Consider the following 25,133-nt stretch of genomic DNA (forward strand, 5'->3'; position numbering starts at 1 on the left):
TTACTGTTTTGTCGCAAAAAATGTTTGCGATTGCAAAATTTTATTACATACACTGTGAAGGTTCGCAAAAGAAGTTTGGCCGCAAACTTTGCAAGGAAGTCATAGAGGTCTTAATCAGACAAACGTGATTGCTAACGGGCGCAAGCATATTACATTCCCCCATTCTATCTTCCTGTGATTGGCTTGTATAATTAGAGATAATGAGCTCTGTATAACTGCAACTATTTTGGCTTACAGATAAACAGCGGCCCATTATGCAGGGGTTCTATCTGTGCACTCGTAAAGGGAGTATCTATACCTTGCAAGAACCAGGAAGTTAGAGAAGTTGAAACTGATCTGTTTGGCCTGTTTAGCTCTAGATATTATTAGAATAATTGTCAAAAAATATGTTCAGCCCAAGCCCTACTCATTAGTGATGTGCGGGTCGACCTTGCACTGCTCCTCGCGGGTGGCATCCATCTTCTGGTTTTATAGTCTCGTGTCGTCATTGTGATGTCATCGGCAGGGCGGGTCGACGTGGGTCGATAAAAGGACCCCAGAAGCGCGGGTGGTCGCAGGTTGCTGCAGGGCGTGTTAGGGTCGGATGCGGGTCAGGAAAACACTACTACTCATGTTGAAGGGAAGTCTGTTTGCACATGGTGGTGCCAACTGTTAGGCACCCCCAAGTTATTGTATTGACTTACCTGAAACCCCGGGCCGGTGCTCCTATTGGCAGAAAACTGCACCGGCCTGGGGTTTTTCTAGTGAGCACCACAGAGAGATCTACTTCCGTCGTATTCTTTCTTCAAATTTCCCGGGGCAAACGCATGCGCAGTAGAACGAAATAGTCGACTTTTTAGTTAAAGTTCAGCTTTTCGTTCTACTGCCCATGCGCAACCGCGCAAAGAAAAAGGAAGCTGGAAGATCTCTCCGTTGTGCTCACTGGTATAACCCCGGGTAAGTCAATACAATCACTTGGGGGTGCCTAACATTTGGCACCCCCACGTGCAAAGAGACTTTCCTTCTTCTTTAAAGGGACAGTATACAATCTTGTTCAACATGAGTAGGGCTTGTGCTGAACATATTTTTTGATAATTATTCAAATAATATCTAAACAGGACAAACAGATCAGTTTCAGCTCCTCTAACTTCCTGCTTCTTGCAAGGTATATACTCCCATTACAAGTGCACAGATAAAACCAAAACAGTTGCAGGTATACAAAGCTCATTATCTCTTATTATACAAGCTAATATCATTATAACATGTTAGCTGCTAAGTACACGCATACTGTGTCCCTGCAGTTTCTCCTATCCGTTTTCTTTAGCAACACTCCTGCATTTCACCAATCCACTGTTACCTAAGCTCTTCTGTGATTAAACCCCCAGGCCCACGTGTGTCCCACTCCTCACTGTATCCACACACATTAACCAATGACTTTTACCTCCTCTTCTTTCCGTTGCTACTGCAGAATTTTGCCATAAACACAATTCCGATGACAAGGGTAAGAGCCATGACGATCACCACGATGATAATAACAATATCTGTAAGAGAAAGGTAGGCATCACCATTTCTTGCTTTGAATGACCAAGTCATGCTGTCAGGTTTCTGACTATTATAAGCCTCTGTACAAAGGTCTTATTTTGGTTTTTAACGCAAGGTATAAAGGGATGTGGGGATGTACACCGTCAGGATGTTCCCAAGAACATGCAAATAGTACAAAGGGACTAATAGCATCATAAAGGCGACCCATAGTAGACTATCACAATATCGCAGTACCTGTTTCATCATTGAGGAGTAAGGCCAGGTCACCTGGGTCTAGGGTTGCCACCTGGCCAGTATTTTACCGGCCTGGTCATATTTTTGATGGTTGATCCCAATATTATTAATAGGAAAAAAAGATAAATAAATAGGCCAGTATTTTTTTCAAGAAAAGATGGCAACCCTACCTGGGTCAGCACCCTGGATATCACTGCTTGGGGATAAATCATAAGAAGCCAATTGTCTTTTATGACAAGGTGGCTTGTGATCCCTTACTAAAATCACATTGAACATATGGCAGTGGAAAGCAGCTTTCAGACTGACCCCTCTAATCACTGCATTAGCAGCTTCTCCACATGAAGGAAAGGTTGGCAAATTCCACTCCCTCCCCATATTTACATTTAAAGGACTTACTTGTTGGTGAGGCGACACCACAGGTTGGAGGAGCCCATCCCTCTTCACACTGACACTGCATCTCGTGGTCACAAACCTGCCGGAGGATGAGACATTGTTAGTCACGGCTTGTGCTACATTGCAGACCTGAATGACTTAAAGGAGAATTCAACCCTAACGTTAAAAAAACCTACTCCCCTACCCGACATATTGGCCCATGCACAGTTGGAGCAATTTCGCAAAAACTATGCATGCGCCGAAACTCACGAAAATTGCCGAAGCGCCGGTCTCAGTACAAAGATTACCAAAGCGGCTGCAGATGGCAACCGTGAACTCTGATGCCTGAATCTGCCCCAAGGGGTAAGTAAATCATTAGGGGCATTTGCCTGGGGTAACACTTGGGATGGGGGGAGGAGGGGGGTAAGGTTTTTTTAAGTTTAGGGTTGAATTCTCCTTTAAAAGGTTGGTTGCTTGGGCCAGTGTACCCTTACCCCCATGAACTCACAGCATGTCCCGAACATTTGTCCGAGCAATTGGTTGACCTGTAGGCACTTTCGATGCTGGTGCAGTTTCCACTGTTGCAGACCTGAGAGGAGAAATAGTGAGAAATAATGAGAACCAGGGAAATAGATAGCGGCAACACACACATCAGTACTGGTCCCTGTAGCCCTACAGATATTGCTGAATGTCATTAGAGGTTGATAAGAGTTTCTAGTACAAGAGTATCTACAACAGGGCCACCATCAGGGGGAACAGGGGGTATGTTTGTTATGAGCCCAAGCCTAAAGGGAGGCCTGGCTGTGCTTCACATTTCAAATTAGCTGGGCCCCCATTCACAGCGTCAAACCATTGAAGTCCTGTAGACCCAAAGAGCCAAAGATCAAACTTCAGAAAACCTGAAGCCCGGAAGACCCAAAGCCGCGAAAAGACCTGAAGCGTCGAAGACCGAGAACAGAGCCGAAGCCGCGAAAAGACCCAAAGTTGAAGTCCTGAAGCCGCAAAAAGACCCAAAAGCCACGAAAGGAGCATAGGTAAGTTCCACTGAACACCAAAGTGTTTTTTTTTTTAAATTGTATTAAACCCCAGGCCACCAATGTATTAATTTAATATTATATAGGCCACTAGCCACTAATGTTTTTTAAAAATATTCTAAGGGGCCCCTGACCACCAATGTTTAAACTTGTTTTTATAAAAGCTTTTATGGGGGGACCTGGCACCAATTTTTTTTTTTATAGGGGACCCAGCCACCAATGATTTTTTTTAAACTTGTAGGGGGGGCCCTGGTGCCATTGTTTTTTTGTTTTTTTTAATTTATAGGGGGGCCCTGACCATCTCTGTTTTTTAAAACTTTTATGTGGGACCCTGGCCACCAATGTTTTTTTTTTTTAACTTATAATGGGGTCCTGACCACCAATGGCTTTTTATAACTTATGGGGGGGGGGTTACCATTTTTAGCTCTGTCTGTGTGGTCTTTTTACTGTTTTTACTGTGGTGTGGGTGGGACTTGTGAGCTGGGTTGGATGGGACCAAGGGGCCCAGAAAATGTTGTTGTACAGGGCCCCATGATTTCTGATGGTGGCCCTGATTTGGAGGATGCCCATCCCTGGACCAGTATTACCAAGTCCGCTGCAATTTACTCTTCACAGACATTTATATCTGCTCTGATCTACCTCTACTCACCATCCCATCTCCGCATTTTGTACCATTTTGCACCATTCCAGCCGAAGCCAGGACTGCTTTGCATTTGGAAAACTCAGCAATGGAAGCATAAACACTGGGTTGGGCGCTGCCTCCATAGCAGAACAGCACGCCGCATTTTACATCCCTGCAAACAAAACCAAATTAGCCCAGGCGTATATGTGTAACCAACAATGTATTTCTAGGGAAGTCCCCCAAACAGTGTGATTTAACCCCGTACTACTAACCTGCAGCAACCATTCAGCAGTTAATGCTGATTGGTCAGTTGCAGTTAATCGCATTCTGATCTGATTGGTTACTATGAGTTCTGAAGTAAATATTACACATGCTGCAATCAACACAACGGAATAAATTCCACCCAGAGTTTCTACTTGTAATGGTCACTTCCCAAACAACATGGTTGAGCTGTTTGCAGCAAAATCTAATACATGGTTTTTCCCCAGAGCCAGAAATGCAGAAACAACCAGGCATATTGCTTTCAAAAACATTTATGTCTACAAATAGCATTAAAACCACTGAAAATGTACATTTAGGAGGTTATTTACTAAACTCTGAATGCAAAAATCACGCAAAATTTTTCAGAATTAATTAAACCCCGAGGATGGGAAAATTCCGAATCAGAAAATCCGGCATCTCAGACCTCTCGAGGTTGCATATTGGTCAATGGGAGAAGTCCCAATGATTTTTTGATGTGCGCTGGGTTTTGGCAATACCCTGAAAATTGTGAAAATCGGTTTTTCAAGATATTTTCTGATTTTTTTCCAGCAAACAAAATTTTCGGGAAAGTGTATTAATAAATAAGCCCAAAAAGCCTGTGCGGATTTGGTCAGAGTTTTTTTCAGAAAATATTGAGATAAATTCGGACTTTGATAAATATTGGTTCTAGCACATTAGCCTGATAGTAACTGAGCCCTCCTGTGTCATACCAAAAACAAGTGGTACATTTAGGGGGTTATTTAATAAAGTCCAAATGCTGAAAACATAATAACATTTCGAATTTTTCGAGATTTATTATACCCGAGGCTGCAAGATGTCCAAATCCGAAAATCAGCAATCTCAGACCTGCCAAGGTTGTGTATAAGTCAATGGGAGAGGTCCCTATCCTATTTAGAAGTTTCTGTGGCCTGTGCTGAAATAAGCTCAAAATTCCAAATATTTTGGACTTTTTGGGAAAAAGCAAGTGATTCTGGAAAATAAATCGTACGATTTTCAGATTTTCACTCGATTTTATGGAGTTTTTCCCTGATTCGATTAAATAGTGCTTTGTTAATAAATAATAAAGTAAAATCGTGGATTCTAGTTTGGTCGGCCTTTTTTTAATAAAATAATCAGAAAAATTTGGATTTGATAAATAAACCCCTTAGTGTCAATGCATTTAATGGTGTGAGTGGGAACATACTTGGCTTTGCAGGGAATATAGGTAGCCCCAGCCTTGGTACAATATCCGTAGTTAATTCCTCTTGTGTTCACGTTGAAGCAGGAGTCTTCACTCACCACAGAACCTAAAAGGAACAGTGGATAATTAAAACAGTGTGATTTTGGAGAACAAACATTTAGGAAGTGAAAGCAAACAGTCATTTTAATGATCACTGTCGTTTTGCAATCAAAATATCAAATATCTCAAGGCACATACGGTATCTGTGTGTTGCTCTTTATGACAGAGGAAGAGGAGAGATCTTCTCATGATGCTCAAAGAATTAAAGTTACTTATATAGACAGGGCTCCTGCACAGGACTCTTTCCTAGGCCCAGGACTGGCAATCTGTGGATTTGGCAAATGCCAGAGGGGCTGCTGTGAGATGCCATAGACACTCACTATTTATTGGGCCTCTGTGTACTTGGAATGCCAGGGCCAATTTTCAATCCCAGTCCAGACCAGCCCCCTTTCCGGCAATCCAGACTCCCCTTTGCCCCCTACCTAATCCCAAGAGGCAGAGCTGTGCGGAATGTTTTGCAACGACCATATTTGTTAACTTCACTTCCAGTCCATAGGTCCAATCACTGAACAGAAGTATGAGCACAGAAAGCAGACATGTTTCTGATGGGCAATTGCTGCCTGACAGCCAGGGTCAGGAACCCCTCTGCATTTTGGGCTCAGGTTCAGGATAGCAGGGTTGTTCTTGGGAGTTGGTTATAGAATACAGGGGCCCTGTGTTTAGAAAAATGATTTTCCCTTTAAATGAAAGTCTTCGAAATTGGCCTACGTTGTTGACGCTACATGGAGACTGGAAAAGCCCAGCATATCAGCACGGGCTTCAGCCTGTAGCAGTGAGTGTAGTGATGGTGCCAGCGAGAATGCTTTAGGGTTTGCCACAACCAGCAGTAAGCCACTACATGCCCAAGGTATTGTGAATCAGACAGAGTTAATGGGTTTTTTTGTTAGTTGTCCAGTACCTGTTCTGTAAATCATGTACTTTCATTCTCTTTACCTACTTGCTCAAAAAAGCCTTCTAATACATTCATTAATAAATTACAGTGAGCTGTAAAACTTCCCAAAATAAGAATTTCTACAATGTCTGGCTGGACATGGGAGAGAGAGGTCAATGCCAATGTCTTTATTTCACTCCGATCTCAAGTACCTTAAAGCCTGGAATTTATTCATGAAGACATATTCCCTAAATGAACCACCATTTCTAACAGCAAAAATGCAAATATATATAATACACAAAAGCCATGAATATCTTGTAAATGATATCCTTATAAACGGTGAGTTCTGATGTCATCAGTTATAAACGGTGAGTTGTGATGTCATTTCTGTCACATGACTCACTGAAACTTGTGTATTATAATAAATAAAGTACCCCCAGTTGCAAAATATGAGGATATTAGAAGTTATCTCAGAGTTCCATGACCTGTATAAAAGCACTTGGCCTTCGGCCTCGGTAACTTATAATATCCTTATAATTCACAAGAGGGTGTACTTTATTCACTATATACGTTTAGGTGATATCAGGCAGTAAAGCATCTGGGTCTAGTAGACAGTCTCTGGTTGGCCAGTTCGACACTGAAAGTAGGCCGGACAATTCCGATTCCAATGTTTGCCCCCCAATGTTGTAGGCTTATTGATTTATAATATAATAATATACATCCTTATAAGATGCTACACAACTCATTAAGTATTATGAGATGATCCATCTATTGGAAATATGAGGATATCAAAAGTCACCTGAGAGTTCCATGACCTGTTTAAAAACCCTTACCATTTAGGCTTAAACTTTTATGAAGGGATGCACCAAATCCACTATTTTGGATTCAGCCGAACCCCCGAATCCTTCGTCAAAGATTCGGCCTAATACCGAACCGCATCTAAATCCTAATTTGCATATGCAAATTAGCGGTGGGAAGAGGAAAACATCTCTTACTACCTTGTTTTGTGACAAAAAGTTACTCAATTTCCCTCCCCCTAATTTGCTTATGCAAATTAGGATTTGGCTTCCGTTCGGCCGGGCAGAAGGATTCTGCCGAATCCGAATCCTGGTGATAAAGGCCGAATTCTGGCTGAATCCCAAACCGAACTCTGGATTTGGTGCATCCCTACTTTTATGTGGCTGTGAGACTCCTTGGTGCCTTCTATAGCCTTATATTTTACAATGGGACTAAAATATGCTGATTATTAGATTTCAAGAAGCAAACCCACTAGTTTTACATTCTAAATATTATATGTAAAGGCATACATACATACAAGCTTTTTTTCTCCATTTAAAGGAGAACTAAACCCCCCTGCTAAACCCCTACCCCATACCTTTCATAGTCCCCCCCCTGCTTCCCCCGCACATGTGTTCACACAAGTAAATGCCCCTAAGCCGCTAATTGCAGAGTTAGCGCAGTGGAGCTCACGGCCACCATCTTCCGGCGCAGCCGGCTGTAGTCGGCAGCACCCTCAAAAAAAATTGGCACGGTGGGCTGGCTGCCCGTCCCCACCTAATTACCTTACAGGAGGGGTAATTACCAGCTTAGAGGCATTTACTTTTGTGAACACCTCTGCGGGGGGGAGCAGGGAGGGTGGACTCTGGAGGGTAGGGATTTTTAATGGGGTTAAGTTCTCCTTTAAGACCTATATAGGAAGTTGCAATCATATTTATGAATGAAGAGTGAAGAGAGAGGGTATTTTAAATGCCACAGATTCACAATTTACTGAGCAGATAAAAAAAAAATAGTTATAAATATATATTTATAAATGAGGGTTCTTGCCACTTACTTGCACCCCACAGTGTTGTGCACTGGCTCTGGTGGGTTGGACACATCCCATTAAAGCAGTAGCCCTGCCCATTCTTGCAGGGGAAGCCATTGACACGGAATCGGTCGGAGGGACACACAGGGGACATCCCGTCACACAAATCTGCCAGGTCACAGTCATCCTTGGCGGCTCTGCACACATCTCCAGGTTTCTTTATCTAATAGGGAGGGGGGGACTTTGTTCAAGTTACTCTAGCAACCATATAAATCAACTTGGGAGTAGAGTCTAGTAAACACTATGGTAGCATGCTGGAGTCCTCCAGTGGCCAAACAGAGGTACAACCATATATACTTAAATCATTTTCCAAAGCATGCTTGTACGTAAAAAAGTTTAGTTTATTACATCGATATTAAAAAACATTAAAGAAACCCCTTATAGCGCCATAGACATTGCCTATGACTAAGTGCTAGGTAAGCATGAAACGCGTTAGGCGCTATAAGGGGTTTCTTTAATGTTTTTTAATATTGATGTAATAAACTAAACGTTTTTTACTTACAAGCATGCTTTGAAAAATTATTTAAGTATACTCCAGCAACCATGCATTGATTTGAATAAGACTGTAGTATGGATAGGTGAGGGACTGAACAGAAGAGGAATAATAAAAAGTAGCAATAACAATTCATTTGTGACCTTAAAGAGAATTTGTTTTAGATGGGGTCAGTGACCCCCATTTGAAAGCTGGAAAGAGTCAGAAGAAAAAAGGCCAATCAATCAAAAACTATAAAAAAAAAAAAAAACAAGCAATTGAGAAATTGCTTAGAATTAGTAATTTTTATAACATATTAAAGTTATTGCAAAGGTGAACCACCCCTTTAAGAGATTTGTAGGCTCATTGTATTTCTACCGCAGTAACTCAGTTCTGCACTATATAAGAAAGGTACATGTAGAATGCCTGCCTCATTGGTATTATCTTTGCCATAGTACTGTGGTCTGATGGTTGAAAGCTACACAGTGCAATAAAGGAGAACTAAACCCTAAAATGAATATGGCTAAAAATGTCATATTTTATATTCTTCACTTATTGCACCAGCCTAAAGTTTCAGCTTGTCAATAGCAGCAATGATCCAGGACTTCAAACTTGTCACAGGGGGTCACCATCTTGGAAATTGTCTGTGACACTCACATGCTCAGTGGGCTCTGAGCAGCTGTTGAGAAGCTAAGCTTAGGGCTCGTCGCTAATTATCAACCAGAAATTGAGGTTGGTCTGTAATATAAGCTGATGCTACAGGGCTGATTATTAAATTGTGATGTTAGTTGCACTGGTTTCTGTGCTGCCATGTAGTAATTATCTGTATTAATTACTAATCAGCCTTATATTGTGGCATTTGTATTCTATGTGTACTGTATATTGTGTGTGGGTCCCTAAGCTCAGTAAGTGACAGCAGCACAGAGCATGTGCAGTGAATCAGCAGAAAAGAAGATATGGAGCTACTGGGGCATCTTTGGAGACACAGATCTTTACTGCTAAAGGGCTGTGGTTAATAATGTACAACATTTCTAGCTACTTCTTTGAATTAGACTTTAGTTATCCTTTAAGGGCTCAGAGCCGATTGCAGAAAGTTCCACATGCTCACCTGACAGTTGTCACAGCATTCACCCTCGGCGCACTTTGCAGTTGGCTTGAGTTTGCAAGTGGCGGCGTCACAGCACAGATTGGTGCATTCCTGTAAGGTAGTTAAACAGTAGAATGTTCAGCAAAGGAGTCATTTATTTGCAATGTATCCCCCCAAAAAAGGAAAAATGAATTAAGCAGTTTAGAGGAAAAGGATCTTGTGGGATAAATGTAAAAATTGGTTTGTAAAAGTGACCCCCCCCCCAGGTGGGCTATAATTCTTATACGTTGGCTTAACAGTATCATAGTGGCTACTGTTACTATAAAAGGAGGCTTAAGGGTTTGAACTTGGCTAAAGCAAGCTGTGTGGTGGGAAGCATTGACCTCTATTAAGTAACATAGATGATTATCGAGGGCCATTACCTCCACCGTGCCGCAGTCGCAATCCTCCCCAATCTCCGTGAACTTATTCCCGCACACCGCCGGTGCTACAATATCTTCTTTCCGCGCCACAACCAGAATACACTGTGGCATTTTGCTAAGGAGAAAATCCTGGTAGTTTTGTAAACTGCAGCTACTGAACAAGCGAGGGGTGTTATAACTGTACGGAGACAAGGAAAGAGCGGATATTAGAGAAGGTGTGAGAAATACAAGGGGAGAGGTATAGTAAGATCATGTCAATGGAAGGCATAACTCTATTATATATCTATATATCTAAACTCTATTATGGTCTATATATAATTGGACTATATATAAGTCCAATGCTGTGAATATGAATGGGACGCACCTGAGGGCTGGAGCCATAATGCAGGAACTGCCATTGCAAATACAAGAGCTGGTATCATGGTTCATTCCCAAGTTGTGTCCCATCTCATGAGCAACTGTGGCACCGACGGAAATGGAAGCTTTGCCGTGATCCTTTGAAGAGAAGGCAGAGCATGAATGAAACTTGTAGGGGGTTGACACACAGGAGGTAGCACAAAAGGTGAGGCTGAAAAAATGGGGCGGTATGTGAAATGTGTGTATAAATATATATAGAAGTATGTGCTTCAGTGTATGTTTTCATTGTCTGAGATCAGAGAAATACAGGTATGGGACCTGTTATCCAGAATGAGCGGGACCTGGGGTTTCCCAGATAACGGATCTTTCCGTAATTTGTATCTCCGTACCTTAAGTCTAGTTAAAAGTAATTTACATATTATTTAAACCCAATAGAACTGTTTTGCCTCCAATAAGGATCAATTATTAGCTGGGATCAAGCACAAGCTACTGTTTTATTATTACAGAGAAAAGGGAAATCATATTCAAAAATGTGAATTATTTGATTATAATGAAGTCTATGGGAGATGGCCTGCCCATAATTCGGAGCTTTGCAGATAACAGGTTTCCGGATAACAGATCCTATACCTGTACACTGTTTACTTGAACAAATGATGAAAGGAAGGGGCTGGTGGACAAGGAGATGCAGGGGGTGAGCTATGAGACAATATATGGATTTCAGAAATGTCCGTTGACTTGGGCTTCACACCCTCCTAAATAATATTTGACAATACTTGTACCTTAAAGGAACAGTACCATTGCTATAAACTTACCACTTAACAATAAGGGAAAACACTGACATTAAATAAGAATTAGTTTTTTTGGACAGCTATAGAATCAAAACCAGAGAAATCAGCTGTTTTTTCACTGGGCAGGTGAATCTAGGTGAACGTCTAGATCAGCCTGGTAGCAGCAATCTGCAATTTGTTCCATAGCCATACAAATGGTTCTGTGGTTTTAAGTGTCCGGTTAATCTTCGAAAAAGTCTAATCGACTGGAGATCTGGCCACGTACCTTTAGCCTTCCCAGCATAGGACCAAAGAACCTTACCTGAATGACTCCAATAGAATAGGTATCACTGCACATGGTGCCCACAAATGCAAGTCCAACTGTAGGGCCATCAAAATCTGTATTTCTGGGAAAAAAAACTTGTCTTTCAGTAGAGCAAACATAATAAAAGTTATTTCTAGAAAAAATGCAACTAGGTATGGTTACCCTTCTTTGCAAATGACCAGCAGTGCATATGAGTGGGAGTTGCAGGCGAGCAGCGTCTGTTATTTATGCGTCTAAACAGTGTGGCATCAGCCTAATGATGGCGGACTTTAGGGGGCAGATTTTTTAAGGTTCGAATGGCAAATTCTCAATTTTTTTTGTGTGTCAAAACTCACAAATTCGAATTTAAAAGCACCAACTCGAATGTAAATTTGAATGTGAGATTTATCACATCTTGACCATGAAAACAGTTCTAATTCGAATATTCGCCACCTGAAACCGGCCAAATTCATTTACAAGTCGATGGCAGAGGTCCATTGACCCATTTGAAGATGTTAATAGCCTTCCTGAAAAGGAAAAAAATAACCCATAATGTCTGCACCACCCACCCAAATTGCACGTGTTCCTCTATGGAACCATTAAAACGTAGCTTTTATTGTCACTCTAAAATGAGTATGTCCAGAGTATTTTTAAAACTAACACAGGTAGTGTCGTTGAGTGAACTCGCTTTGGGGTATATGGTTAGCAGCTTGCCTTGTCGGTTGCTATGCACTTTGGTGCTGCATATGCAAAACCACTAATTGCACCATTGTGTCCTGGTAATAAATGGTAGTGACACCTTGAAGCCTATACGACTATCTATCTACACACTATCTACACAGTCCTCCCACTACCAGCACGATACCCTTCCAACTGTTGATTGCCCCATTTTTGCAAATTTCTGCCCTGCCTAGTGAATCTAAAATTGAAGAGATTGCACCTGACACACATTTCCCTCGGTATGCCCTAGCTTTGTCAATGAATCTTTTTCCTTTTCACTGATTATTTCATTGACCCTGCACACCACCTCTGTTTCTTAGTTAGGTGGTAGGTGCTTCCATTATTTGTATTATTTTTAGCCTTCCTAACATTCATTTGAATTCTAGACGTTTGAGTTTTTTTTCTTAAATTAGATAACGTTTCTAATAAAAATTCACATAAATGCGAAATTCGACCCCTAGAAGTGATACAGATTTCATAACAAGCAGGTGACAAGATTAATCTTTGTTGAAAACTAAGACTAAAGTAGTGCTGATTTAGAGACAGCAGGAGCAGGCAGAGTAAAGTGAAAGCAATCAGAGCAAACGGCCGTGTTTGCTGCAGTATTTCCATGCAACCAGTTCCAGTGAAATTTGCAGCACTGCATATAAGCGTGCCCCCCTCTACTATGAGTGTCATTCACATGCACAACTTAGGCAGTAGCAGGAGGAGCACCTTCCTTAAAGACATGTCTCGGCTGCACCTCTCTCTAGATTTCAATGCGACATAAGGAGCAGAGCACGGCTCACCCAGGAGCAGGTGCTTGTTAAATGAGTAGTAAAGGCTGCATTTGTGCTCTCCTTAAGGCTCTAGCAATTATGGCCCATGGGCAACCTAAATGACCCCCTCTAGGATACTTACTCTATGTACAGAAGCCTGTAAGTGGGTTAAGCACCCTATATCTTGTTGGCCATATCTGATATGAGTACAACGCCTAATCTTGTGATTTAATAATCACTGGCGTAACAATAGAGGAAGGGGGGCACAGAACCACAGGGTCTGCTTCCTCTCTAGTTGAGAAATTAAAGAAGTAATTAAATCCCTCCAGCCACTTTGTGGAGCTCCTGGACAGGGAGCAGAGGACACAGGTGGGCATGGAGCAGAGTGCAGGGGGGGGGCAGGTAAGAATAACTGCACATTAGACCCCTGGGGGCCCAGTGCTGGCTAATGCTACTAATACAAGCCCAAATTAACTCCCATGTAAATATTTAGTACTCAAGCTGCAGAGTTTTCATTGTGTGTGCAAATGCTGTCACTTATTGCATGCAGTGGCACACTTTCCTGACACACAAGGCAAGAGGCTGCTGTGCATAGATGCTTCTGCGTTGTATTTATAGGTTTATTTCTATATACAAAGGGCATCTGTTTTGTGCAGTGGATCTGCAACTGACTGAAGTTAGTAACAAACCTATAAATACAGCAGAAAACATCTACGCACAGCACCCTTTTGCCTTGTGTGCTTATGGGCCTCCTTGGTGATTAATATTTCAATGTTTGAGATTTGTTATCCATTTTATAATGTTACATAAGCAAACAAGCAATTCCTACGTCTTCACTCACGTCAGAAACTGAGCGTTGTCGTTCGGATTCCTGCGCAGAAGGACGTTCTTCCTCCACTCTGAGAAACCACCCAGATTCTGACCGGCTGACGTCACCACTTTAAACTGATCAGTCACATTCCAAACCTCTATCCCGATAAGAGCGACAAAGGTATTTATGGCCTTATACACCTGTGTAAAAAAAAAAAAAAAAAAAAATCACATCACTTAGCAGTATTCCTATGGGAGACTTCTGGTGTAACACTCTCATGAGAGTTTTATTACAGGACATACTCATGATAACTCGTCTGCTATGTGACCAATCATTATGGCTATCCCTACAGTGTGACTAAGCTGAGGCTCCTTATAATGAGCCTTAATAAAGGGCAATAAAAAGCCCAAAATGTTACCTGCAAGTGTGACCTAAATAAACCACTTTTCTCCTTTGCAGCAAGGAGTGCTGCAACATTGTTGCTTCTACCGCATCTAATTGGCAAGGGTATTTGCACTGCCCCCAAATCAAGACTATTCTGCATGGTGGTTGATGCACACACAACTCCTAGAGGACTATGATCTAAGGGAGTGTCTAAACCACCATCAATTGTGGCCTTTCACAGACAGATGCAAGGGCAAAAGAACCACAAACTCCATATATGGTGCCCATTATTTGACCTCGGAAGAAATTACGTTTAGTAAAATTAGCTGTGGTATATTTATATTTTAATTTTAAGATGGTGCTCACCAAAATTCTATTAGCACATCTAGCCTAACAAACTACAGCGTTGGTCCACTTTATAGCAATAGTGCACTTAAAGGACATTTACAAATATTTACATTGCGCTTAAAAATGCCTTCCCTGTCCAGTGGAGCTGTAGGTCATGGGAGTTATGAGTTGCACCCAGGCAAGAGAGTTATATGTCTGGTGTGATCATTATAAATATAGCGTTTTGTACCGGATATAGTGGAGCAAGCCATACTCCACACCTATTAACAAAGGGTGCGTGTGTGTGTGCGCATTGTATATTAGTGTAAGTCAGGAGTGTCACGATTTATTTTTATCTACATTTATATAAACCATCAATATCGTACAGGTATGGGATCCGTTATCCGGAAACCCATTATCCAGAAAGTTCCGAATTACAGAAAGACCATCTCCCATAGACTCCATTATAATCAAATGATCCATATTTTTAAAAATGATTTCCTTTTGCTCTGTTATAATAAAACAGTAGCTTGTACTTGATCCAAACTAAGATATAATCAATCCTTATTGGAAGCAAAACCAGCCTATTGGATTTATTTAATGTTTACATGATTTTCTAGTAGTGTTAAGGAGTGAAGATCCAAATTAAAGAAAGACCCGTTATCCGGAAAGCCCCAGGTCCCGAGCATTCTGGATAATAGGTCCCATAAATGTATATGTTATATACTGTACCAAGGGTTGAATGCAGAGCCGCACAGGTATTACTGGTATATGGTTTGTTCATGGGCAAAGCACAAAAAAGCAAAATAAAACACCTTGAATGTGCTAGAATGAGACATTTCTGGGGGCGCACTCACCACATTGACATAATTTATTATCTCAAAGATTCTCGTCTTCACTTCAGGGATACTGCGGTTGTATTTAACAAACTAAAACGAATAAGAGAACAAGATTGAACCACATGAGGCAGAAAAGCATGAGCAAATGATTTTGATTAATGATAAATGATTTTGTATTACTTCTGACCATAAAAACTATGGGAATAAGTTTAAAATGTGCACACAATAGAATTTTTTTGCACATATAGCCGAGTAGGAATCAGATGGAACATTGGGCATGACTACCATACCTTGCAACATTTCTATTCTGATAAACAGGGTGTTTTAGGCCTGCCAATTGCCACTTACATCCAGATCGGCTCCCACCCACTTTCTAGTAAGCCATGCACCTTTTTGGGCAAAGGAATAATGACCAAAAAAAAGGTCCAAGTAGTAGCCTGTTTGGCATCCACCTTATCAAGAGGAAAGAGTTACTATTTACACAGGCTTCAAGCAAACATCTCACAAACATCTGGTTAGCTTTGGGCCTTCAATTGCTAAGTTGGTCTAGTAACACATAGCAACTAATTAGATGTTTGCCTTCAACAGGAGACAAGTAACTGCCGCTCAGACCAGCACCTAGCTATTGAAAAAAACGAAAGAAGTGCCCAAAACAGTCACGTCCTTTTACCCCAAGGGTAAGACTACACATTGCATTCTCCACCAGCATATTAACAATGCATTATAGCATTCTGTGCCACCTGTCATTGACAAGAACTGAAACTGCCTGTTGATGGAAAGTACTGGGAGTTTCTTCTCTAGCTGGAACAAATGGCAGACAAACAATAAATGTACCATTGCCCTAAAGGAGGGAAATCTGTTCTGATATATCAGGAGGCTGGAAACCCCCAAACTGGCCTCGTAATCTATACTACCAGACCACAAGGTACGTTACATAATAAGGCAGAGTTTATTCAATGGTGGCTATGGTCCCCCAGGCCTGGTACTCAGAATATGCGCTGGAATTTCAAGAACACAGGGGCCCAAACAGCCCCACCACCAGCCCAATAAATAGTGACTGTCTATGGCATCTTACAACAGTCTCTCTGGCATTTGCCAGACTCCACAGATTGCTGATTGGCCCCTAATTGTCCTGTAAGTGTATGGGAGCAACCTGGGGCATTTGTTGTTCTTGACATCACCAAAACTGTAGTTGGATGACCTACATATCAATTTACCACAAAAAGGGGGCTTAAACCAAAAACATATCTGCATAAGTGCTATGTCAGCAACTCACAACAGCCCAGTTAATCTCTGTGGGGGGGTACAGGCTGGATTGTGTTTTACATCTGGCCAACATCTGCTCAAATCTGTACAGTTTTACTCACCATTGAATTATCTGCAACAACATACAAGCGGATGTACTTCTGAGCCTTCAGAATTTGCTGTTGCTTTGGAAGTAAAGAAAAAAAAAATTGATATATGAGAAAACATCTCCAAAAAAATAAAATGAATCCACAGAGAAATGCAGGACAGTTCTGTCACACTTTATGGCTGAGATTGTAGCTCCTTAAGATATAAGCGTGAACAATGTTGACAACGTGACCTGTCCACATTTTGTCATCGTTACATATACCTGAAAAACCAGCAAAGATACAAAAAAATAATAATACAGAATTGCCACTGGATAGTTCCTTGTGCGACACACCTGTATGGTCATTACCTTTACTGTCAGGTAATAATAGAAACTCACACGTGACAGTTACTGTACATGCATGTTGTCCCTACTATTCGGAACAAGTCAGCAGCTTATCTGGCCAGATATATTTTGGGGAGGTGTTACAATCCCTTCAACCAATGCTTTCCTCGTCCAATGGGTCAGCACAGAGCTCTATGTTTTAATCCTGTGATCCCCAACTAGTGGCTTGTGAGCAACTAACCCATTGGATGTTGCTCTCAGTGGCCTCAAAGCAGGTGCTTATTTTTGAATTCCAGGCTTGGAGGCAAGTTTTGGTTGTATAAAAACCAGGTGTACTGCCAAACAGATTCTCCTTTAGGCTGCCAGTTCACATAGGGGCTACTAAAAGCAAAGCACAGCCCTTATTTGGCATGCTTGTGTTGTTCCCCAACTTTTTACATTTAAATGTGGCTCATGGTTAGAAAAGTTTGGGACCCCTGTTCTAATCAATGGCTAGGAGTACAGCTTCAGTCTATCCTAAAAAAAGAGCCAGTGGTTTGAAATCTTTGTTTCCCTTTTAACACACCACTGTAAAGCTCCCCATAGACGCGACGATTCTTCTTGCCGAACGACCAATTTTACGGAAGTCCGACCAATCCTTCGAAATTATCGTGCGGTTAGTGGGATTCGAACGATCGTACATCTTACGATTTTTCGGCCGACATCTGTCAGGAAATTGATCGGCCAGGTCAAAAAATCTTTATCGGTCCCAGTGCAATCTCTCTATGTTTGCCCTTCAACCAATGCTTTCCTCGCCCAATGGGTCAGCACAGAGCTCTAATATGTTTTAATCCTGTGTCGGTCCCAGTACAATCTATCTATGTTTGCAGGGCCAAGCAGGCAGCTCCCCTTTGTTTTCCTGGCAAATTGGTCGTTTTAGTTGATGGTCAATTCGTACGATCGTTCCCAGAAAATCGTGGTCTCACGATGAGGATCTGATCTTTTAAAAATCTCAACATCTATGGCCAGCTTAAGGCTAAGGCTTTTGCCAGATAATGCAGATCTTGGCCTGCAGATTTAAGAGGGCCAAGAATCCGATTGCTCCTCCACTGCTGCTCTTCTCTCAATTCAGCCTGTGCCCAAATACATTGACCTTGACTCTGGCGCATGCAGACGTGGCAGATTTAAGTGCGGAAACGCAAGATTTTACATTTCACAATGAAATCCGCAGAGTCTGTCTGCACCCGATTAAAGGCAATGTATTTGGGTGCAGGTACAACTGAGAGCAGAGCAGCAGGGAAGGAGCATGTGCTAGAGGAAGAAATGCAACATGTGCCTAATTTTTAGTCTAATGGGAGGAAATGCAAAGTGATCCTAACACAAGAATAGTGGAAGAGATAAGAGAGCAAATAGAATGTATATGTTGTATGATTTAATATTTATATCTTCCCAGATTTTAAATAGTGATTATCATACGGACCAGAGATTGTGGATAATTCCACAGGCAACAAGCTAGGTGGCTATATCTTTACAAAAAAAATAAAAAATTCCCCCAACATTAATATAATTAACTAAACAGACAATTTTAGGTTGCGTACAATATTTTTATTTAGTTATAGAGAAACATGGGCAATGAAAACCAAACTCAGCATGGATTATTGCGCATACGACATTGTCTCTGGGTTATTTACCCTTTACAGTCAAATATGCAAATAATAAGAATAATTTTTTGCATGTTTTTCCATGTCAAAAGTATTTTGCATTTAACATTGGCAGTGCATAACTGGGAGTTGTTACTTGTGTGTGGCAGTGAGAAATGTTTATGGAGTGCTGCGCTCTTACAATATCATGTGTATAAATATGTGTTTTCTCTGGACGCTTTCTCCAAAGTAGTGACGCGGTACATATGAATTATTCAATACTTATCTATAAATCTGCCACTATCAATGCTCCTGCCATAAAAAACCCATCATCCCAAGTACATTGCACTAAAACAATCCAACAGGGTGCATTTAGCTTTATATATGAGGACCCGGGAACATCTGCAAAGAACCTTATATCTCTTATAATCTGTAATGTATGTCATTGTTTCTATCACTCGTGTCCCATTAGATTAATCAATAGAATGCTTACTAATACAAAGCAGAGTACCCCCTTATAACCCCCCCACAAGATCAAAGTTAGATGAATGCCTTACCTCAGCAGAGGTGCTGGAACGAGATTTCTTTACCACAATTTCCTCTTTATACGTTGTATTGTCCACTCCACAAGTTTTGGGTATCTCCATCTGGGCCTCATACACAGCATGTGCCTCGTTGTCTGTTTCATTTAGAGGCTCAATTAGATACATTTGGCCTTCGGTTTGGATGAGCCCACTATGAATAGAGCAAAATTTGCGTCATTCCCCACTGATGGCCAAATGAAGAAACATCTTACTGTATTTGTTTCGTCTGGCAGAGAGGTATGTGTATAACCTGGGCAATTCTTGCAATTCTTGCTTTTATTTACCCCTTGCTGCGGTGTGTCCCCAAAAAGTTACTTTGGGAAGGATACATTAAGGGGCAGATTTATCAAGGGTTGAATTTCGAAGTTAAAAATACTTCGAAATTCGACCATCAAATTAAAATACTTAGAATTTGAATATCAAATTCGAACTGTTTTTCATCGAATTTGGCTATTCTCCTGTCGAAGTAAAATCCAACGATCAAACGATTAAATCCTTCAAATCGTACGATTCGAACGATTTTATCGTACGATCGAACGATTTTTACTTCGAAACCGTAGAAAAACGCTGTAGAAGGTCCCCATAGGCTAACATAGCACTTCGGCAGGTTTAATTTGGCGAAGTATTGAAGTCAAAGAGACAGTACTTCGATTATCGAATAGTGGAATAGTCAAACGATTTTTACTTCGAAACGAAGTCGAAATAAATTCGAAGTCGTAGGGGCACATTTACCTAGGGTCGAATATTGAGGGTTAATTAACCCTCGATATTCGACAGTCAAAGTTAAATCCTTCGACTTCAAATATCGAAGTCGAAGGATTTACCGCAATTCGTTCGATCGAATGATTCGAAGGATTTTAATCCATCGATCGAACAATTTTTCTTCGACCAGAAAATTGTTAGAAAGCCTATGGGGACCTTCCCTATAGGCTAACATTGCACCTCGGTGGGTTTTACTTGCCGCAGTAGGGGGTCGAAGTTTTTTTTAAAGAGACAGTACTTCGACTATCGAATGGTCGAATAGTCGAACAATTTTTAGTTCGAATCGTTCGATTCGAAGTCGTAGCCGAAGGTCGAAGTAGCCAATTCAATGGTCGAAGTAGCCAAAAAAAATCATTTGAAATTCAAAGTTTTTTTTATCTTATTCTTTCACTCAAACTAAGTAAATGTGCCCCGTAGTATCCTATTCGATTGTCGAATTATCCAAAAAAATTACTTTGAATTTAGAATTTCGAAAATTCCCTCGAATTCACCTCTAATTCTATCTCTTACTACATCACAGTACTCTTTTCTGACTTAAACAGGTAATAAACCTGAAGATCTAGTTGTTTGCCCACCTCGACCATTCCCCGATAAGGCCACCTTGAGCTGGGTGATAGGCCAATCCAATCTTTAGGTCATAAGTTAATAATTGAGTCATAACAAAGGTAAATGCAGACGTCAGGAGAGGACTGCATCAATAAGGTGATGTAGTCTTCACACAGATGGGAACATCAAAAATGCGTGATTGATATTTGTCCAAATTTTCTGCCAGATTTTGGTTGGACAGGTCTTAAAGTATGATCCAATTCTATAATCCATAGCAACCAGCTAGCGTTAACTGGCCAGTTGAAGCAAAATTGGATTGATTATCCTGGGTTATCAAGCCTAGAAAGAATTCTGTGCCTGTTATTAAATTTACTATTGAAGCCCTAAGGAAACCATTTCTTTTTGCAGCAAGTCTGAGCTAGTTGCATGAAACACACTCAGCTTCATTCTGTGGGACAGTGTTTCTCCTTTGATTAACTTGCACATACAATAAGCTTTCCATCATTTTGGTATAGAATACAGCTGAAGGCTATGACAGAAGACATGCTTCATGCGGAGTATAGCAGCTAGGTTGTGCAAGGGTAAACACTGGAATTTACACAGGGATCAATTGCACATTAATGTGTTAGCAGAACAATAAACAACAGTTAAATATTATTAAAACAACGGGTGAGGACTGGGAAATGCTCCTGCCATTAAGGCAATTATCTATAATTAGACGAGAGGGGAGAGGCGTTAAGTTAATCGCTTCTGTGCTGCACAACTTGTTCCAAATTGCCTCCCCGTATGGAAATAAACAGTGTTAGGCATTGAACAGAAATGTTTAGCACATGGTTACATTGGGGAAAAATCAGGGGTACAAATTGTCTTATGGCTGAGGGGGTGTGATTATGTCAGTAAGTATAAATACATCCAGGCGTATGGGTAGGGTTGGGCTGGGCTTACTGAAGGCATGACTGTTTTAGAGAGAAGGGAACCCCGGATATTACTGGAAGGCTGGAGGCAGTTAGTTCAATGTGTCTGCAGATTGTGTACCCCTCCCCCTGCATTGCCACTATACTTTCTCTGTTTTGTCTCTACAGCCTGGAAATCTGTGGACTGGTAAGTAAAGAATGGCATAAGTCCATATATATGGTGCATAGCACAGGCCCCTAGTACAAACCAATCATAGGCCTACCATCATAGAGTATTTGCATATGTAAATTAGGATTTGGATTTGGTTCGGCCGGGCACAAGGATTCGTCCAAATCTGAATCCTGCTGAAAAAAGCTGAATCCGAAACCAAATCCTGGATTTGGTGCATCCCTACTTTGTATACATGAAGAAATGTGTTTGCTGTAAAGCAAATTGTATAAACACATACATAGCCTACATATCCTATTTTAATTTAAATTTATTCTGACTGCAAGTCGATGTCAACCCAAGGACCCAGAATTCCTGGGGTGACACTTTGTTGTTTGTATAAAATATAATTTCCCAATTAATTCTCTCCAGTGAATAAATGAATCAGCCAGTAGGCAAAACTAGCACCATCTTACCTTAACCCACTGCATGTGCTAATACTCGCCAGCGACCCATTATCATTCTTCACATTTCCTTGATAATAGCAGTGATACTGCAAAAGGTAAAAATCATGATTAAAAATAAGTTCTTTGTTCAGCAGATAATCAGCAGTATGTTTATGTTCTAAACTGTGAGACTGGCATTTTTGTAGTACTGGCTCATTAAGGAGGGCTTAGCTGGTGCCTGTGCCAGTGGTGTAACTAGAAGTTGCTATTCCCTAAACTTTGGGAATAGATTATATAGTTTAAATAATAGAATAATTTACATGCACATATATTGAAACTGCTTATTAGTAAGTGCCCCGCGCCCCCGCAATCGCAGAGTCTGATTCTTCTATAGTTATGTCGTGCAGAATATTTAATTGCCATGTGTATATTTTAGTGGTATATAAGAAATGCAGGTTCTCTACACTCAGTGTAGCCCCTTTACCCCACCCTTTACCTGGATTTTAGGGCTGGTTGTTACTGGTGTCCCATCCGCCAGGTAGTAAGTCTCAGTGTAATTTGCAGACAGCAGGTCTCTGCAGGAAACAAACAAGAATGTTGTAAGCTCTAGTGAGCAAAAAACAAAAATCATTTGCCCAACACATCATTTTGTTATATATCCAAGATTTATGGCTTTAGGCAAACTGTTTCTCTAAAGGGAATGTCACAGGGCACATTTTCTCTGTCAGCAAATGGGATCTGAACAACAGGAAAGCAGCATCCAACATATCATCCTTATTAGGACTTTGTAAAATAAAACATTAATTAGAGAAGTAAATATGTGGATTCGGCCCTAATTGTAGCCCACAAAGGCCAGAGCCAATGCCGGAAACAAAGTAGCAGATAATGGGTTTTAATGCAGGGCCATCATTGAAAATAGTATTGTGTGTGCCAGGGCTCTGAGTGGCACTAACAAAACAAACTGTCTCACTGTAATGTACTATAAAGCTGGACTTTATTCCCTGTTAGTGTGTAGCCTCAGCAATGTACCTCCTACAGTGATCCTGAGTGTAATGGTGGCCACAAACGGGCCGATAAAAGCTGCCGACTGACCGAGTGTATGGGACCCTCCGACGGGCTTCCCCGATCGATATCTGGCAGAGAGTCGGCCAGATGTCGATCGGACGGGACTAAAAATTCTGTCGGATCGTGGCCGCATCTGTACGTTGATGCGATCCGACCGATCAAGGTGGGCATATCGGGGAGAGATCTGCTCGTTTGGCGGCATTGCCAAACGAGCGGATCTTTCCGTGTATGGCCACCTTTAGTGTCTGTATAGCTTCCTACATATGGGAAACAGGGCTCCCTGACCAGCTGTGTATTAGGGGGACATCAGGTATCCTACATAGAATCATATGCAGCTGCAGTTTAATTCAGGTTCCCAGCTGGTGTGGACTATAACTCCCAGAATCCTCAGCTGACTACCACAGTTGGCTAAATTACATTTAGGGGGTTATTTATTAATTACTAATATTCAGAAGAAAAATAGAGTGGCACACCGCCTCTTGGAGTAAAAAATTGTATTTATTAGACATTAAAAAATTAAGTAGCTGGAGTGCATAGGACGCCTAACCCATTTCGGGAACACCCCTTAATCATAGGCTGACTCAATAACTTTAATTTTAATTTTTTTGAGATTTATTTTACCCCGAAGCTGCTAAAACTCAGAATCCGAAAATCCGCCATCTCATACCTGCTAAGGTCATGTAGAAGTCAATGGCAGATGTGCCTTTTACAATTTTTCATAATCTGCTCTCGATTTCATCCGAGAATGTGAAAAATTCAGGTTTGTCAGACGACAACCTGAAAAAAAATCGAGCAATTTAGGCGTCAAATCCGAAAAATGTGTACAATTCTAGAGTCTTTTCACGACCAGACTTTTCGAAGTTGTTTTATTGATAAATAAGATAAAATCGTGGATGGGAGTTTGGTCGAGCTTTGTTTAATAAAAAGATGAAATAAATTCGAGTTTTAGTAAATAACTCCCATAGTATATTATTTCATTTATAATTTGGGTAGAGCGCGGTTTTACGGTTTTATGAAAATCAGAATGGCCAATAAATGGATGAACTACAGTAACAGTACATAGTATTTCTTTGAGTGATGTATTGCATGTGCAAAATAATCTGTTGTCTCCTAGAAGAGGACAGCCTCCATCTTTCCAAAACCACATTTTACACTTTTTCTGTCTATAAGGTCTATGGCAGACTGGGTGTATCCTCTGCCAGTGTTTTTCAGCTGCTGAACTCACAGTTGTGCCCATTAAAGGGGTTGTTCACTTTTAACTCAACTTTTAGTATGACGTAGTAATAGTCTGAGACAATTTGCAATTGGTCTTAATTTTTTATTCATTTGTGGTTTTGGATTATTTAGCTTATTATTCAGCAGTTCTCTGGTCTGTATTTAAAGCAGTCTAGTTGCCATGGTTTAAATTACCCTAGCAACCATGCATTGATTTGAATAAGAGACTGGAATATAAAAAGGAGAGGGCAAGAATAGAAACCTGAGTACAAGCGGATCTCTCCCCGATATGCACATATCGGGCTGATCCGATCTTGGGCCCTAGGGTCCAACGATTGGATCCTAACGAATAGTAATGGGCGTATAGATGCGGCCGCGATCCGACGGGATTTTTCGTCCCATCCGATCGAGATCTGCCCGACTTTCGTCCGGATCTCGATCTGTGAAGCCCGTCGGGGGGCCCCATACACAGGCCAATAAGCTGCTGACACGGTCTGTCGGCAGCTTTTATCGGACCGTGTATGGCCACCTTAAGTTGGCAACAATGCATTTAAAGGAACAGTAACATCAAAAAATGAAAGTGTTTTAAAGGAGAATTCAACCTGTGGGGAAAAAAAAAACATTTTTTTTTTGTTGTCGCACGATGCCATACAAGTCTATGGGCGTCATTTCTGCGGCGAAACATGGCAAAAAAATGTGCCCATCCCTACTCGGCACAGATTCTTCCAGCGGAGTTGCATGCATCCATCTTCTGGCTCCTCTGTAAGCTGACTGGGAGATTGGCATGTGCAGTTGGAGCAGTTTGCTGGTTTGCGACAACTGCGCATGCGCAGAATTACACAGAAATTGC

General features: G+C 41.2%; 1 protein-coding gene across 3 annotated transcripts in view; it reads right to left on the reverse strand.

The window, feature by feature from the left end:
• Positions 1-25,133, reverse strand: part of adam28.1.L (ADAM metallopeptidase domain 28, gene 1 L homeolog) — a 45,359-nt gene that overhangs the window by 6,054 nt on the left and 14,172 nt on the right. The window contains exons 1-17 of one of the 3 annotated variants that reach the window (XM_041587003.1): positions 23,736-24,340; positions 22,500-22,578; positions 22,034-22,110; positions 19,161-19,338; positions 16,674-16,736; positions 15,325-15,396; positions 13,787-13,956; positions 11,486-11,570; positions 10,404-10,534; positions 10,040-10,217; positions 9,639-9,728; positions 8,026-8,221; positions 5,228-5,330; positions 3,811-3,955; positions 2,636-2,716; positions 2,152-2,227; positions 1,421-1,520 (exon numbers count right to left, since the gene is read on the reverse strand). In XM_041587003.1, the coding sequence (XP_041442937.1) occupies positions 1,421-1,520; positions 2,152-2,227; positions 2,636-2,716; positions 3,811-3,955; positions 5,228-5,330; positions 8,026-8,221; positions 9,639-9,728; positions 10,040-10,217; positions 10,404-10,534; positions 11,486-11,570; positions 13,787-13,956; positions 15,325-15,396; positions 16,674-16,736; positions 19,161-19,313 (1,643 nt within the window). In that variant the 5' untranslated portion in view covers positions 19,314-19,338; positions 22,034-22,110; positions 22,500-22,578; positions 23,736-24,340. Of the gene's footprint in view, positions 1-1,420; positions 1,521-2,151; positions 2,228-2,621; positions 2,717-3,810; positions 3,956-5,227; positions 5,331-8,025; positions 8,222-9,638; positions 9,729-10,039; positions 10,218-10,403; positions 10,535-11,485; positions 11,571-13,786; positions 13,957-15,324; positions 15,397-16,673; positions 16,737-19,160; positions 19,339-22,033; positions 22,111-22,499; positions 22,579-23,735; positions 24,341-25,133 lie in introns of those variants that run through there. The other 2 variants (XR_001934928.2, XM_018253479.2) reach the window with 2 other exon arrangements.

This window comes from Xenopus laevis, chromosome 3L, assembly GCF_017654675.1.
Source record: "Xenopus laevis strain J_2021 chromosome 3L, Xenopus_laevis_v10.1, whole genome shotgun sequence".
In the NCBI taxonomy this organism is placed as follows: domain Eukaryota; kingdom Metazoa; phylum Chordata; class Amphibia; order Anura; family Pipidae; genus Xenopus; species Xenopus laevis.